Here is a 14,404-nt window from a genome sequence, read left to right as displayed (position 1 = left end):
GGTCATACAAGTACTCTAAACCAATACAAGACACCATCAGTTTCAAAGACCCCTGTTCTCGGATTTCTATCAATACAATATACTGTGATACATGCACTAGCTAACTTTTTTTAACACTACTAGGTGCCTGGAGAAGGGGATGCAGCAGGACTCGCAGATATCAAAATGTGCTGCACAAATGGCCTTTTCAAAATAACTTCATGCATCTCCAAGTCAAGCCCCAATTAAGATGCTGGCATCCTGCAGAAACCATAACAAGGCATTTGGTGCACACAGCTGGACAATATCTATTCACACAGCAACATCAACACAGTTGGCCACTCGTCACACTAATATTTCCTGTGACTAAATGGAATTAGAGGAGGGGGGGAAGTAAACAATAAAAGAAAGGGAAGTTTATCCTAGAGAACCCGATGATGGTTATTATTTATGCAACTCTTCTCACTTTCACGAAGCCCTCAAAGGCGTGTGGAGTCAAGGAAAGATCAAGATCATTCCTTGTTGAAAGATATTTTCTATGGGATGGGAAGACAACTCAAAGCACATGTCCTTGCGTAATGTTAAACTTAAAAATATAGGTTAATGAAAAAAGACTGGTGTATTATAAGTATTTTAAGATTAAATCCATAGTAATCTAATAAAAACTATTATGAAAAAAGCAATGCTTAAATTTAATTTAGCTTTAATAAAATAACAAGAGCAAAAGAAATGTGACTTTTTACAACATAGTCATATATAGTATACAATAGATTATATTCTTAAATGTTTCCATTATACTTATATTTAAGTCATCCACCCCTTTTAAAAGCTATAGTCTGTTGTGCAGCACTCACCAATTGCTTGTTCACACTGAACTGACTGAGCTAGTGTATCGTTTGTGTGTGTGTGTGTTTCAAACACAACCCTGCCATTGCACAATCAGAGGACAAACAATAACTGTTATGTCTGGAGCCATTATATTCCACCATGCTGGCTCTAACTTAAAAACACATATTGATGGAGCTCTGATTACCTCCACTGCAGCCTTAGACACAAATCAACAGTATTGTGCTGACACAAGGAAAATTTTAAACGTTTTTCCATTTGTCTTTGGAGGCTTTCAAGATGTATAAAGACAACATTTGCTAGTTTACAGTAAAAACTCTGCACAGTATAAAACTAAAATAAGTTACACTACAAGCATCACTAAAATCTGAAACTAAAAACCATTGCAAAAAGCTTAAGATCATCTCCTGCATTTCTTTGTTCAGCAATCAAACAACAGTGAACAAAGTCTTCCTCTTAAGTTTCGATGAAGTATGAGGGGAAAAGTACTTGTTCAAGTAAGTAGCAGAGAAGTAAATACTACAGTTCTTGTACTGACTATTTACAGAGGGATTCTGGGGGATACAAGTTATTTGAAACTATGTTGGTTGCAATATACAGGTCCTTCTCAAAATATTAGCATATTGTGATAAAGTTCATTATTTTCCATAATGTCATGATGAAAATTTAACATTCATATATTTTAGATTCATTGCACACTAACTGAAATATTTCAGGTCTTTTATTGTCTTAATACGGATGATTTTGTTTGGCATACAGCTCATGAAAACCCAAAATTCCTATCTCACAAAATTAGCATATTTCATCCGACCAATAAAAGAAAAGTGTTTTTAATACAAAAAACGTCAACCTTCAAATAATCATGTACAGTTATGCACTCAATACTTGGTCGGGAATCCTTTTGCAGAAATGACTGCTTCAATGCGGCGTGGCATGGAGGCAATCAGCCTGTGGCACTGCTGAGGTCTTATGGAGGCCCAGGATGCTTCGATAGCGGCCTTTAGCTCATCCAGAGTGTTGGGTCTTGAGTCTCTCAACGTTCTCTTCACAATATCCCACAGATTCTCTATGGGGTTCAGGTCAGGAGAGTTGGCAGGCCAATTGAGCACAGTGATACCATGGTCAGTAAACCATTTACCAGTGGTTTTGGCACTGTGAGCAGGTGCCAGGTCGTGCTGAAAAATGAAATCTTCATTTCCATAAAGCTTTTCAGCAGATGGAAGCATGAAGTGCTCCAAAATCTCCTGATAGCTAGCTGCATTGACCCTGCCCTTGATAAAACACAGTGGACCAACACCAGCAGCTGACACGGCACCCCAGACCATCACTGACTGTGGGTACTTGACACTGGACGTCTGGCATTTTGGCATTTCCTTCTCCCCAGTCTTCCTTCAGACTCTGGCACCTTGATTTCCGAATGACATGCAGAATTTGCTTTCATCCGAAAAAAGTACTTTGGACCACTGAGCAACAGTCCAGTGCTGCTTCTCTGTAGCCCAGGTCAGGCGCTTCTGCCGCTGTTTCTGGTTCAAAAGTGGCTTGACCTGGGGAATGCGGCACCTGTAGCCCATTTCCTGCACACGCCTGTGCACGGTGGCTCTGGATGTTTCTACTCCAGACTCAGTCCACTGCTTCCGCAGGTCCCCCAAGGTCTGGAATCGGCCCTTCTCCACAATCTTCCCTCAGGTCACCTCTTCTCGTTGTGTAGCGTTTTCTGCCACACTTTTTCCTTCCCACAGACTTCCCACTGAGGTGCCTTGATACAGTACTCTGGGAACAGCCTATTCGTTCAGAAATTTCTTTCTGTGTCTTACCCTCTTGCTTGAGGGTGTCAATAGTGGCCTTCTGGACAGCAGTCAGGTCGGCAGTCTTACCCATGATTGGGGTTTTGAGTGATGAACCAGGCTGGGAGTTTTAAAGGCCTCAGGAATCTTTTGCAAGTGTTTGGAGTCAACTCGTTGATTCAGATGATTAGGTTCATAGCTCGTTTAGAGACCCTTTTAATGATATGCTAATTTTGTGAGATAGGAATTTTGGGTTTTCATGAGCTGTATGCCAAAATCATCCGTATTAAGACAATAAAAGACCTGAAATATTTCAGTTAGTGTGCAATGAATCTAAAATATATGAATGTTAAATTTTCATCATGACATTATGGAAAATAATGAACTTTATCACAATATGCTAATATTTTGAGAAGGACCTGTAATATCAGTTTTATTTTACATGTTGTCAACAAGACTTTGAACCAAACAAGGCGACAGAGAAAGATACATCTAAATAATGATAAATAGGAAGATGTGACTGTTCAGTTGCTAACTTACCAAAGCAAAACTCTGCTTTAGGCCTCAGCTTAGTGGCATCGCTGACCTAAAGAGGGATTAAACACAAATGTTTTACCTTCATACTTAACTAAATACCACATATTGAAACAATATCAGTGATATCACATCAGTGAAGTGTAAAGCAAGTTGCTGAGATGCCATTTTCTTTACCTTAGAGATGTAGGTGAGCTTGAGTGAACCAACACAGTCTGTACCAACGGGGAGGTTCTATGGAATAAAAGCAAAAAGGGAAATATATGCGTTAAACCAAAGTGCAAAGACACAAAACTATTGTTGGTTATAGGGATGTCACAATCTGATCACAAGTGTCTGAACAGATTATCCGGAGTCCCTGACAAAACTCAGCTCCTAACAATTGTTTTTGGTCTCTTGTCGAGCATCTACCATGGCAAGTGTTTAAATGTCAAGGCCTATTTTCATACAAAGCTTGCAAAACTATTAAAGTTTGCAATGATTATTTTATTAATCAAATATTGGTTACCTGGAAATAATCTAAGCCCTTTTTCATCCATTACTATGTCTGTCACAGTGAGAGGGAGGCTTCAGTGGCTGGAACTACACTGAAATACAGTATGTTACCCTGGTGTAGATTCTCGTCATCAATGACAATCCAATGTGCTTAGGTAGTCCAGCATACCTATACTAGACGCTGTGGGAATGGACAGGAAAGGTCTCCAAGAAGACAAGCAGCTACAAGACAGGACCAACTTCACCCCAAACCAGATTGGCACTCTGTTGGTTCTCTGTCTCTCCACCACATATGTTAAAAACAAAGTTTTACAGACAACAGCATGGATGTGCCATAGGATCCCTGGTGTAACCATTGAGCCAGTCTCCACATGGAGGAAGTGGAAAGCAGAGTGCTGAACTCCTACAAAGGAACAACATCTAGCCACTGGTTTAGACATGTGGACGATACCCAGGTTAAAATGCAAGCCTAAGAAGTCTGTAAAGAACACATCAGCTCAGTGGACAACATTATCAGGTTTATGAGGGAGGATGCCAGAGATAGCAAGCTACTACTGTATTTTGGACTGGTTCACATTAAGAAAGATGGAAGTCTCACCAGTGAAGCCTATCGAAAACCAACACACATGGACCAGTACCTACTATTTTAATCTCACCAGCTGCTGAAACATAAACTGTCAGTCATCAGAACTCTGTAGCATCGAGCCGGACAGATCCCCACAAGGACAGAAGTGAAGGAAGAAGAAGCAGAAGAACATTGTCACTCCATATGTGGCTAGAGTATCCGAGAAGCTAAGAAGGATATTTTTCAAGTCCAGTGCATTTTGGCCTCCATAGCCTGATAGCCAGAATAAAACATATATTGCTGTCAGAAAAATGAAGATTTTGAAAAACAGGAGAGGCTGCAGCGTCTAGAAGGTCAGTGGAGTTAAATAAAATATTAATGAAATGTATTTAGAAATGCATTTAGGCTGATATCGGTATCACTGTTGCCGTTATAGCCACTAAAAGATATTGCTCACAGTATGCACGACTATGCTCTGCCCTTAAGTTTCTTGGCACTACACACAACTGCACAAGCGGCTCATTGCTTCAGTTATATCCTGTGGTTTACCTCTTTCATTCAGTTTAAAGCCAAAGTAATCCTAATTGGGCGACATTGTATTTTTTTGGCAACTAGTTCCTCTGTTTTTGGACATTTGTGTTCTAAATTGGCAAATCAGTCCGTGCATGTGTACCTTGCTCCGTCTACAAAAAAGTCCTACCGTCACCTGGGAAAATATATCACCGACCAACATTTGTTGGACCGACGAATAACGGTTGGAAAAATGTTACATATCGCCTAACCTTATTAAACACCCCACAATCCACCATGAAACGCACACAAACGGCAGCAAGATAGAAATAAACGTTGGTTATTCATCTCAGCCCAGTTTTACTTATTGGACCGATACTGATATTTTAAAAATGTATGTGGTACATCCCTAAATGTGGTGTTATTGTGCTGCACTTTGAAACATACAGTTAAAACCAAAATTATTCATACCCCTGGCTGATTTAGGTTTTAAGTAATATAAAAGTGAGGTTTTGGACAGAGTCCTGATTTGAATGAGATGGAGAATCTCTGCAGGGAGCGAAAGCCAAGGGTGATGGTGAACAGTTGGAGCTCATCATTTAGGATAAATTGTCAAAATCCCAGTGGAAACTGGTGAACAATTATAAGAAGTGATTGATAACTGTCATTTTTCACAGATTATTAAAAAAGATATAATTATTTTGACCCACCATTTTGGTAATTTGATTTATCCAAATAAAGTATCAGACTACAATTCTGTATCAGCTGATGCCTGTTATTTTATTTTAATTGTTGAGGTTAAAGTTTTAGCTGAAAGTAAGTACTGTATAAAGAAGGACGAACTGCATAAACGGTTTTGTTATGCACAGCTTTACTTTGGTTGCACTCCATTACCATTGTTTTCATTGCATTGCTGTGTTGCTGAAACAAGAAGAAGCAGATTCAACAGCATTAAAATTTTAACTTCTGTCAACTATAAAAAGAGAAGGACTTCATTATTTAGCATTTCTCATGCACTGCATCATTTATGAATACGTTGCATGACACAACTCTGACAAATACAGCAAATCAAAATCAGCATGAGCACAGAAAAAAAACCAGGAGTGTGAGTAAAATAAGAGTTTCTCCAACCCTCATCCTAAATGATTTACAGCAGTGTCGGTCAACAGCTAAAAGCCAGACACACTGTTTGCCCTGAGTTACTCCTGGGCCTGAAATATGTGCTTCCCAATTCTGTCAGCTAGATTTACATAATTACATGTTCTTTTATCCTCGTGAGGCTGCCTGGCAATGAAACATTTACTATACTTAATTCTGTGCTCATGATGAATGAGAGAGGCTAGCTTTAGGTTACTTTAGTTACGTGATTGCTGATCATCTCTACAGATAAATGACAAATGGCATTCAAGTGCTTAAAAATGACCAATGCTGCATCACCATGTACAACGGCATGAAGAATTCCTCATTTCTTTTCACCATACTTATATCTACAAGATAAAAGCTAAAGAGCTAAGCTAACACCAATAGCTGCAGTTACCTGAGGGTTATCCATGAACCACACCAAGCTCCCCTGCTGTGTGTCCAGAATGAAGTACCGTCGCAGGAACTTGCCACTGTTCTCATTCTCCTCAATGTCCAGGAAGCCACAGATGCGGTTCTGTCGGTCCACATAAGGCATCTCGCCGTCGGGACATTCCCCGGCCTAACGAGGCCGGGAGTGGAGGAAGATGTGAGGGGGTGACTGGGATCGAGAAGAATTCCTTCAGGACATACAGAAAAGAGTGGAAGGAGAGATTTGTGAGGTGGGAGAGATGGAAAAGAGGCTTTTCAGTTGTCTCTGTGGCGAGTATTTCTCCCTCCTTCGTCTTGCATCTACTGTGGTCTAGCTGCCACCTGAAGCTCAGATCATGTGACACAAACCACAGCCTGCCTTCACCCTTTTATATCAGCCTAACCCACTCTCTCGTCGCATTTTTACTTTCCTTTGCTCCTTTTTTTTTCCTGTAACACATACTCAACACTGTCACTCTCTCTCATACTTCCTCCCCCTAGTTGCTTGCTCTCTTTTTTTCCCCTTTTCCTTTGCAGTCAGCTCCTTTTTCACTTTCTGAGCTCTCTCTCCTCCTGACTGCTCACTCATCTGATTTGGCAAGCCTCTGTCCAACCCCTTCTATCTCCACCCTCCTACAGCTCAGCACTCACTTAAGCATAGAGGGAATAGGCAATCCGTAACCTGGTTAGCCACATCCCTGAAACTTTCTGCATTCTGTTAATCAACAAAAATTGGTCAATGATTAGGAAAGACTCGGCATCTATGCGTGCCAATGTTCACATCTCAATGTCAAAGCCTGCGTGGGTGGTTGCAGAGTCACTGTGGACATATTGTCAGGCTGTTTAATCTGTTGTCTTCTTGGACCAGGCCTAAAATATGGAACCGATGTGCGTCGGTGGAAAGCAGAAGACAAAGGGGTTCTTTCTCCACAACATTATGTGCACTGTGTGGGTGGACAGGGGGCAGAGAGGGGACAAAAGGCTTAGTTGTTATGCATGGACTTTGGGCTGTGAGCATCTCAGTAAGTCCCTGCATGCAGTCCCATTTGACACACAGGCATGAGAAAGAGGCAGCAGTAAGAAGCATCTATCTCAGCACAAAACAAATACTGATCGTCTCAAGAGAAGCAGCCTAGCTGAGTCTAGTGGTTCTGTAAATGAGGTGTGCACAAATCCAGCTGCAAGCGTGGATTTGAGATATGATCCTAAAGATAATGAAATAGTAACAAAACCAAGACCACTATTTAGACTACAGTGATTAGAGTGAACGGATAATAAAGGCTAAGTTTTTACATTTAACTTATTTTCTATAATGGTGCATACTAATAGAACTCAGAAGTCGGATTTGAAGGGTTCTCCGTCAGAAATTCATAAAGAACGCTCCTTGAAGTTGGTATTCCCACCTGGAAAGTCAGACCTTACCGAGCAGCCATTAGTTCAATAAGCAGTATGGCTGCCACTTGTGTAGAGTAATTTACTAAATATGACTATATATCAAATCAGTGTGTGCTGTATCGCAATAGCAAAGGACTGCTTGGACCCAATATTTTCTACAATACTATAAATCATGTATGAGGCATTCACACTTTGTAAATAGATACAATATTTGGCCAGTTGGGTGGACTTTTAACTGCCCGTAAAGCCCACACAGGATGTATAACTGAAATGCTAGAGCTCAGGGAGAGTGGTGGGCACATTGTGTAATTGTAACTAAACAAAAGTGGCTGTTAAATGTAACATATTTGTAATGCATATCATTGCAATTTTTCTAGCAATAGTATCCCAATAAAATATATTTCTAATATTGTGAAGCTCTAATCCTAATGCTGGGTTAATGTGGCTGTAGTAAAGCACTTAGAGTGGCCGGTATGACTGGAAAAGCACTATATACATTTTTACCATTTACTTGTAAAATTAGTAAATGATATATTCAGCTTATATCACGTGGTCCCCAAATTACCAGTAAAGCAGCACAGCAAGAAATCTGAACTCACAACTTTACCTGACAGAACAGGTTCTCTCTCTGGCTACTGGTTGAATACTTTTTTCCACATTATAAGCCTGGCTTGTGATCATTTTTGTGTGAACATGGCAGGCGATCCAGACACGTTTCTGTGTCTGGATCGCCTGCCATGTTCACACAAAAATGGGACTTCACTGGGACTTAAAAATGATCTTAATGGAACACACTGATGATGACCATACCGATTTTATCACAACCCGGCTAAAAATGATCACAGAAGTTCTGTTAACAAAATTTGGTTTTTCCTGTTCGCCTTCTTCCTCCTCTGCTTCCTCGTGTTAACTTGTTGCCAAATCTTTCTAAAATCCATACCAACTGATGCAGCCACACTTAACACAGGGGAAATAATGGGAACACTGTGAATATTGAAAAGAAAGTGACGAGTGAGGGAAATGCAGGTTATTTGCATTTGGTATCATAACTGCAATATTCAACAATATTAGTGTTTTTCTCATATTGTGTAATCGATTTAAACTGTCTATTATGAGGGAAATATTTGATTGTGGCAGCATTGATGTATATTGCGATAATATCGACTATGGCTAACCAATACCGGCAATCCCCAATGAGCTTTAGCATCTCAGCGCTAAAGATATTCGCCCAAACATTCTTTGTGAGCATTAAGGGCAGATAGAGTCTATTCAGCTGGCCGATCATATGTATCGAAATGCAGAACAATAAAACCCAGGTGGTTGAAATAGATCGTCGTACCATATACTGCATTCATTGGACAATAGAAGATTGGAAAAACGTTGCCTGGTCTGATGAGTCTCAATTTCTGCTGTGACATTCGGATGGTAGGGTCAGAATTTGGTAACAACAACATGGCAGGACGGTGGTTGGTGTAATGTAAAGCACGAATCATCTCAGACTGGTTTCTTGAACATGACAATGAATTCACTGAACTTAAATGGCTTCCACAGTCACCAGATATCAATCCAATAGAGCACCTTTGGGATGTGGTGGAACGGGAGATTCACATCATGGATGTGCAGCCGACAAATCTGCAGCATCTGTGTGATGCTCTCATGTCAATATGGACCAAACTCTCTGAGGAATGTTTCCAGTACCTTGTTGAATCTATGCCACGAAGGATTAAGGCAGTTCTGAAGGCAAAAGGGGGTCCAACCCGGTACTAGTAAGGTATTCCTCATGAAGTGGCCGGTGAGTGTAGCTGTGCACTTTGACTGGCAAATGACTCCAAAATTGGTATCTTATTCAACTTCTTTTATTAGTTTGGGTAGACCTTAGATTGGCCAGGTTTAAAAACTGCAGTTGATTGACCAGTGATTCAAACATATTCAATGTGAATTAATCCACAATAAATATGGCTTCCTTAAAATACAATTTGTAATTTGTGAAACCTTTACTCATTTTTTTTAGAACATTTTATTGCTTTGTTGAAGTTCAGAAGTTCTCTTTTCCTCTTCTCTTTTCCAATGGTTGTAATCAGTCTGGCAGAGAGAGGTAGGTACCCCCAATCCTTGTGTTTTTTAGCATAACAATGGCCACCAGTGGACAAACTTTATCAGTGTATTATTTTACTTAGTACCCCTACACATAGCCCATTCTAAAATGGCCAAACTCTAACACTCAGTAGTTTATTCTAACCTCCCCAACAACCCCACACCATTCCAAACTCTTTATGAAGTGCCTTGAGACAACATGTGTTGTGAATTTGCGCTATATAAATAAAACTGAATTGAATTGAATTCAAGTAGTCCTGTGCGATTGCGACATTGCAAACAATGATATTGCAATAACGTTACTGATTCAATACATTTTGCAGCTCTAATTTAAACTGAGCCGTTTTTATCATCAACAGCTGGTACACAACCGACATACAGCTTCTGCCTCTCCTTTGCAGCAGCTTTACCTGAACAATGATTGCTGACTATCCAAACAGCAAGCTGTGCTGGAAGGTAAAGCCTCCTGTAAAATGGCAAGTATCTCTGGGGAAGATTGTTTCTTTGGAGGTACTATATCTATGAGGCAGACAACCAAAAAAAGCCAAAGGTCTTAAAATAATTTAACGTCTTTTTATTTAAAGTCCATACCCTGTCAACTCTAGTTTATCACCAAACAAATATATAGCAATAAGAACAGAAACATGAATTTTGTCTGTTACTTTGTTATATAGGAAAGTACCACTTAACATCTTAGCTTAATTTTTTATCTAAACTGCTGCAGACTTGCCTAATACTTGGTTTTCATTAAGTAAAGACAAAATATGATCATATGGTTATTGCACTGCAATACTGAATATGATAATGAGTATTTTCCTTGTATATTTTACTATAGTGCCAACCGTAGTCACAACACAGGTCTGCGTGTGGCTCCCCTAGTAAGGAAAGTAAACGCGGCTTTAGCTCTTACGCTCCTTGTCTTTTGATTCCTCCTCTAGGTTTGGGTCTGTAAAGTGGTCGTTCCACTTTTAGGTTTAAGGTTAAAATATTTTTGTTGCTGTTGTTTTATAAGGCTGAAAGCTGTGGATGGCTCCGGTAACTCCAAACTATACCAAACAGTTGCTCAGAGAATCTGTAAGACACTTTAATAATGTTTCTCTTCTACTATCCCCCAGTCGTTGGAAGTGTATAATGTAAGTTAAATACTTCAGTACATAACATAACATGTTCAACTTTGACTTTTTTTAGGAACTAAAAACATTCTAGTACCAACCTCACATTTTAACTCTTTCATTCGAAGAACAAGTTTCATTTTCCACAGCCAGTGTGTCAGTTTGGAGTTTTTTGTACAAATCTTTCTCAGTATATCCACACAAACATCCCCCAAAATCACCAGCCTATTTTTTTAGAGCCACTTTAAGACTCAGTGCTCATAACACTTTGAACAACTGGTTGTTGGGTTCCATGAGCCCCACTTGAGGTGTAGGCGGTCCTTTCCTCTGTCTGACCCAAGAAAGACTTGGTGGTTCTATAGCGGCAGTTTTTCAGGGTCGGTGTTTTGTGGCGGTGGAAACAAAAGCACCAGCACCAGTTTAGCAATGAAACCGGTTTGGTGGAAACCCCCTCCCCCTTTGTTTCCTTTACAGTCTTTCAGTTTCTATCTTGCATACCATCATTAAATGAGTCTTTTCAAGTTCAAAGCATAGCTACTGACCTGACCTTGAAACCTTATTGCAATTTTGCTTCTGTTTAAACTTCAGCGTAATGAGCACTGTACTGTATATGCTGTGTGGACATGTCAGGAAGTAACCATGTAAGCTAAATTTGTTTGTGACGAATGCATGGCATTTAGAGTTAAACACCCGACCTAACACTCCATCCAATCAGTTTGCTGCAATTATGACATTGTGCACCCCAAACGCTGGAATAACAAATTCATGTAAAACCTGTAATTATGTATTTTTATTAATGCATGTAAAAAATACTGTAACTTTGAATTTCCTTCAGACGAAGACCAAGATTGGTCCGCAAGTTGTGATTTCAGATGGGGGCCGCTTACAAGACTTTAACAGAAGGCATCATCAAAGGCTACCAAAGCCTTACCAGTGAAAACAATACATTTTTAATACAATAAAAATATTTTATAGATTTGTATTACCTGTCAAATAACTGCATGAATTTCCAATTTCCCAAAAAAGTACTAGTTATAATGAAAAAAATTACAATAATTAGTGTTGCAAATCATTCCTTAAACCTGCTCTGCAGTAAGTGATGGGATATTATTAGAAATTAACCAATCAAGCTAACCCTGCCGATATCAACTCCTATTTTAAAATGTTCTGCAGGTTCCTCGATAGATTTTAGAAGTTTTTAACCCAACAGGAATTACTTTCCCTATTTATGTCTAAAACAAATAGGGTAATAAAATGACACATAATTCATTACTGTGTTCACTGACGAAAATTGAGGTTCTTAGCTTTGATGCATTTAATACATATGAAAACAACAACTATTTAATTTGATAAAGAATATATTATATAGTTAAAAACTTAATTGGTAGTAAGATCTTATCTGGCAATACCATTGATCAACAGCCTCTAAAAGTATAGTACAAAAGTAGTGTACAAAAAAGTTTAGTTTTTTTTCTTCACGCACTGAAAACAAAACAAACGGTGTATTCTTCTTTGTGTGTTTTTGGGTTGGTGGTGCTTCACACAGAGCACAAGAATCAAGCTAATCAGCTGATCCTGGAACACTATATGGTGGGTGAATGACTGTTGACACATTTCAACATCGTTTCTAAATAATTCGACTTGTGTCGCAGTTGTAACTTGCGCTGCTTTGACTCTGATGATCCCCAAGCCACTACTGATGCTACAGTGATCATTAAAGCTGAGGCAAACCGTGACGATAACACGGATCACCTTAAGAACTTTAACTGGAATGACCTGTTCATATTTCTGTTCGATTTTTCCATCTGACTGGTTTCTGTACATATTTGCCACATGAGGCGACTGTGGCTCAGTAGGTAGAGTAGTCATTCAGGAAGCAGAAGGTTGTGGGTTCAATTCCAGATTCCCCTTGTCACATGTTAAAGTGCCCCTGGCCAAACCACTCAACCCCAAGTTGTATGACTGTGTGCGCGTTAGGGAGTGCAACTGGGTTAATGTGGCTGTAGTAAAGCACTTAGAGTGGCCGGTATGACTGGAAAAGCACTATATACATTTTTACCATTTACTTGTAAAATTAGTAAATGATATATTCAGCTTATATCACGTGGTCCCCAAATTACCAGTAAAGCAGCACAGCAAGGAATCTGAACTCACAACTTTACCTGACAGAACAGGTTCTCTCTCTGGCTACTGGTTGAATACTTTTTTCCACATTATAAGCCTGGCTTGTGATCATTTTTGTGTGAACATGGCAGGCGATCCAGACACGTTTCTGTGTCTGGATCGCCTGCCATGTTCACACAAAAATGGGACTTCACTGGGACTTAAAAATTATCTTAATGGAACACACTGATGATGACCATACCGATTTTATCACAACCCGGCTAAAAATGATCACAGAAGTTCTGTTAACAAAATTTGGTTTTTCCTGTTCGCCTTCTTCCTCCTCTGCTTCCTCGTGTTAACTTGTTGCCAAATCTTTCTAAAATCCATACCAACTGATGCAGCCACACTTAACACAGGTAAACACCTCAGAAGGAAAGATTTTATTAAAAACTATAGATTTACCGTTCAGTTTTGTGGCCAATATCCAATCCTATTTTGGTAAAATATCAAACTGTCAATACCAATTTAAGCCAATTCTGAGATATCTTTAAAAACTCTTAATATAGAAAGAAATAAGGCCATTCAAAATATTCTTTCTAGCTATCTTGCCCTGAGCAGTCATTGATTAACTAATAGGAGCACCACATGTGAGGGAGCAGTTGCCGATTTGAATTTTATTTTAAAAGAAAGACAAAATGACTATGGAGTTGACATTTTAAACTGGCTTCAGCATCATATAATAATGATTATCGTTGCTGGTTTGACTAATATTAAAGAAAAATCAATCTTGATGAGTAAATCCTAGAGAATGTGATCCTTTTCTTAACTATGCACCTTCATGAGGCATTCTTTACACCTTATCTGTGCTGCCATCACTCTGTGAGCTTTAGCATTTTGGGCAAAGTCATTTGTGTCTGATGTGAGGATCTGCTGCCGTGACACTCTGTCCAACTGGCTAAATATTACAATAGCATGTAAAATGCACGTTCATAAGACTTGGAATATAATACGCAACAATTATTGCCCTCCAAACGGTCCTGTACGATTTGAATATTGTACACTCCGCAGACAGAGCAGAAACTAGTCAGAACTAGTGCCAACCTACTCTGTTGACTCTAATTGATCACCAAAGAAGATATGATGCAAAATGACCAGAAACCCAGAATAGGGCTGCTGAATACATTAGCACGGACCAGATCCTTGTCTACACTGCCAAGAATGTTTTTTTTAAAGTACGAGATCCGTGTTTCACTGTAAAACATCTATTTTAGAATAAAATAGACTAATCCTTTATTTGTCACTCTGTCTATATGCAGCAAAGTGACAAGCAAATGCACACAGACACATACGGTAAAATAAGCATCAATAACTATAGAATAACCACTTAAATAATCAAACGTACATACTTTATAAGTGATATAGACACTTATAAG

At 39.3% G+C, this 14,404-nt stretch overlaps 1 protein-coding gene across 13 annotated transcripts in view; it reads right to left on the bottom strand.

Moving 5' to 3' along the window:
• The window catches only part of LOC124859170 (pleckstrin homology domain-containing family A member 1-like), a 30,660-nt gene that overhangs the window by 14,449 nt on the left and 1,807 nt on the right, over positions 1-14,404 (bottom strand). For 12 of the 13 annotated variants that reach the window (XR_007036024.1, XR_007036025.1, XR_007036026.1 and 9 more), the window contains exons 2-4: positions 6,251-6,473; positions 3,321-3,377; positions 3,150-3,195 (exon numbers count right to left, since the gene is read on the bottom strand). Coding sequence is in view for 9 of the 13 variants with exons in the window: in XM_047351773.1 (XP_047207729.1) it covers positions 3,150-3,195; positions 3,321-3,377; positions 6,251-6,391 (244 nt within the window). In the remaining 4 variants the exon portion in view is untranslated. Of the gene's footprint in view, positions 1-3,149; positions 3,196-3,320; positions 3,378-6,250; positions 6,474-14,404 lie in introns of those variants that run through there. The other variant, XM_047351776.1, reaches the window with a different exon arrangement.

Source organism: Girardinichthys multiradiatus, chromosome 22, assembly GCF_021462225.1.
Source record: "Girardinichthys multiradiatus isolate DD_20200921_A chromosome 22, DD_fGirMul_XY1, whole genome shotgun sequence".
Classification (NCBI taxonomy): Eukaryota; Metazoa; Chordata; class Actinopteri; order Cyprinodontiformes; family Goodeidae; genus Girardinichthys; species Girardinichthys multiradiatus.
This window is presented reverse-complemented; position numbering and strand designations above follow the sequence as displayed.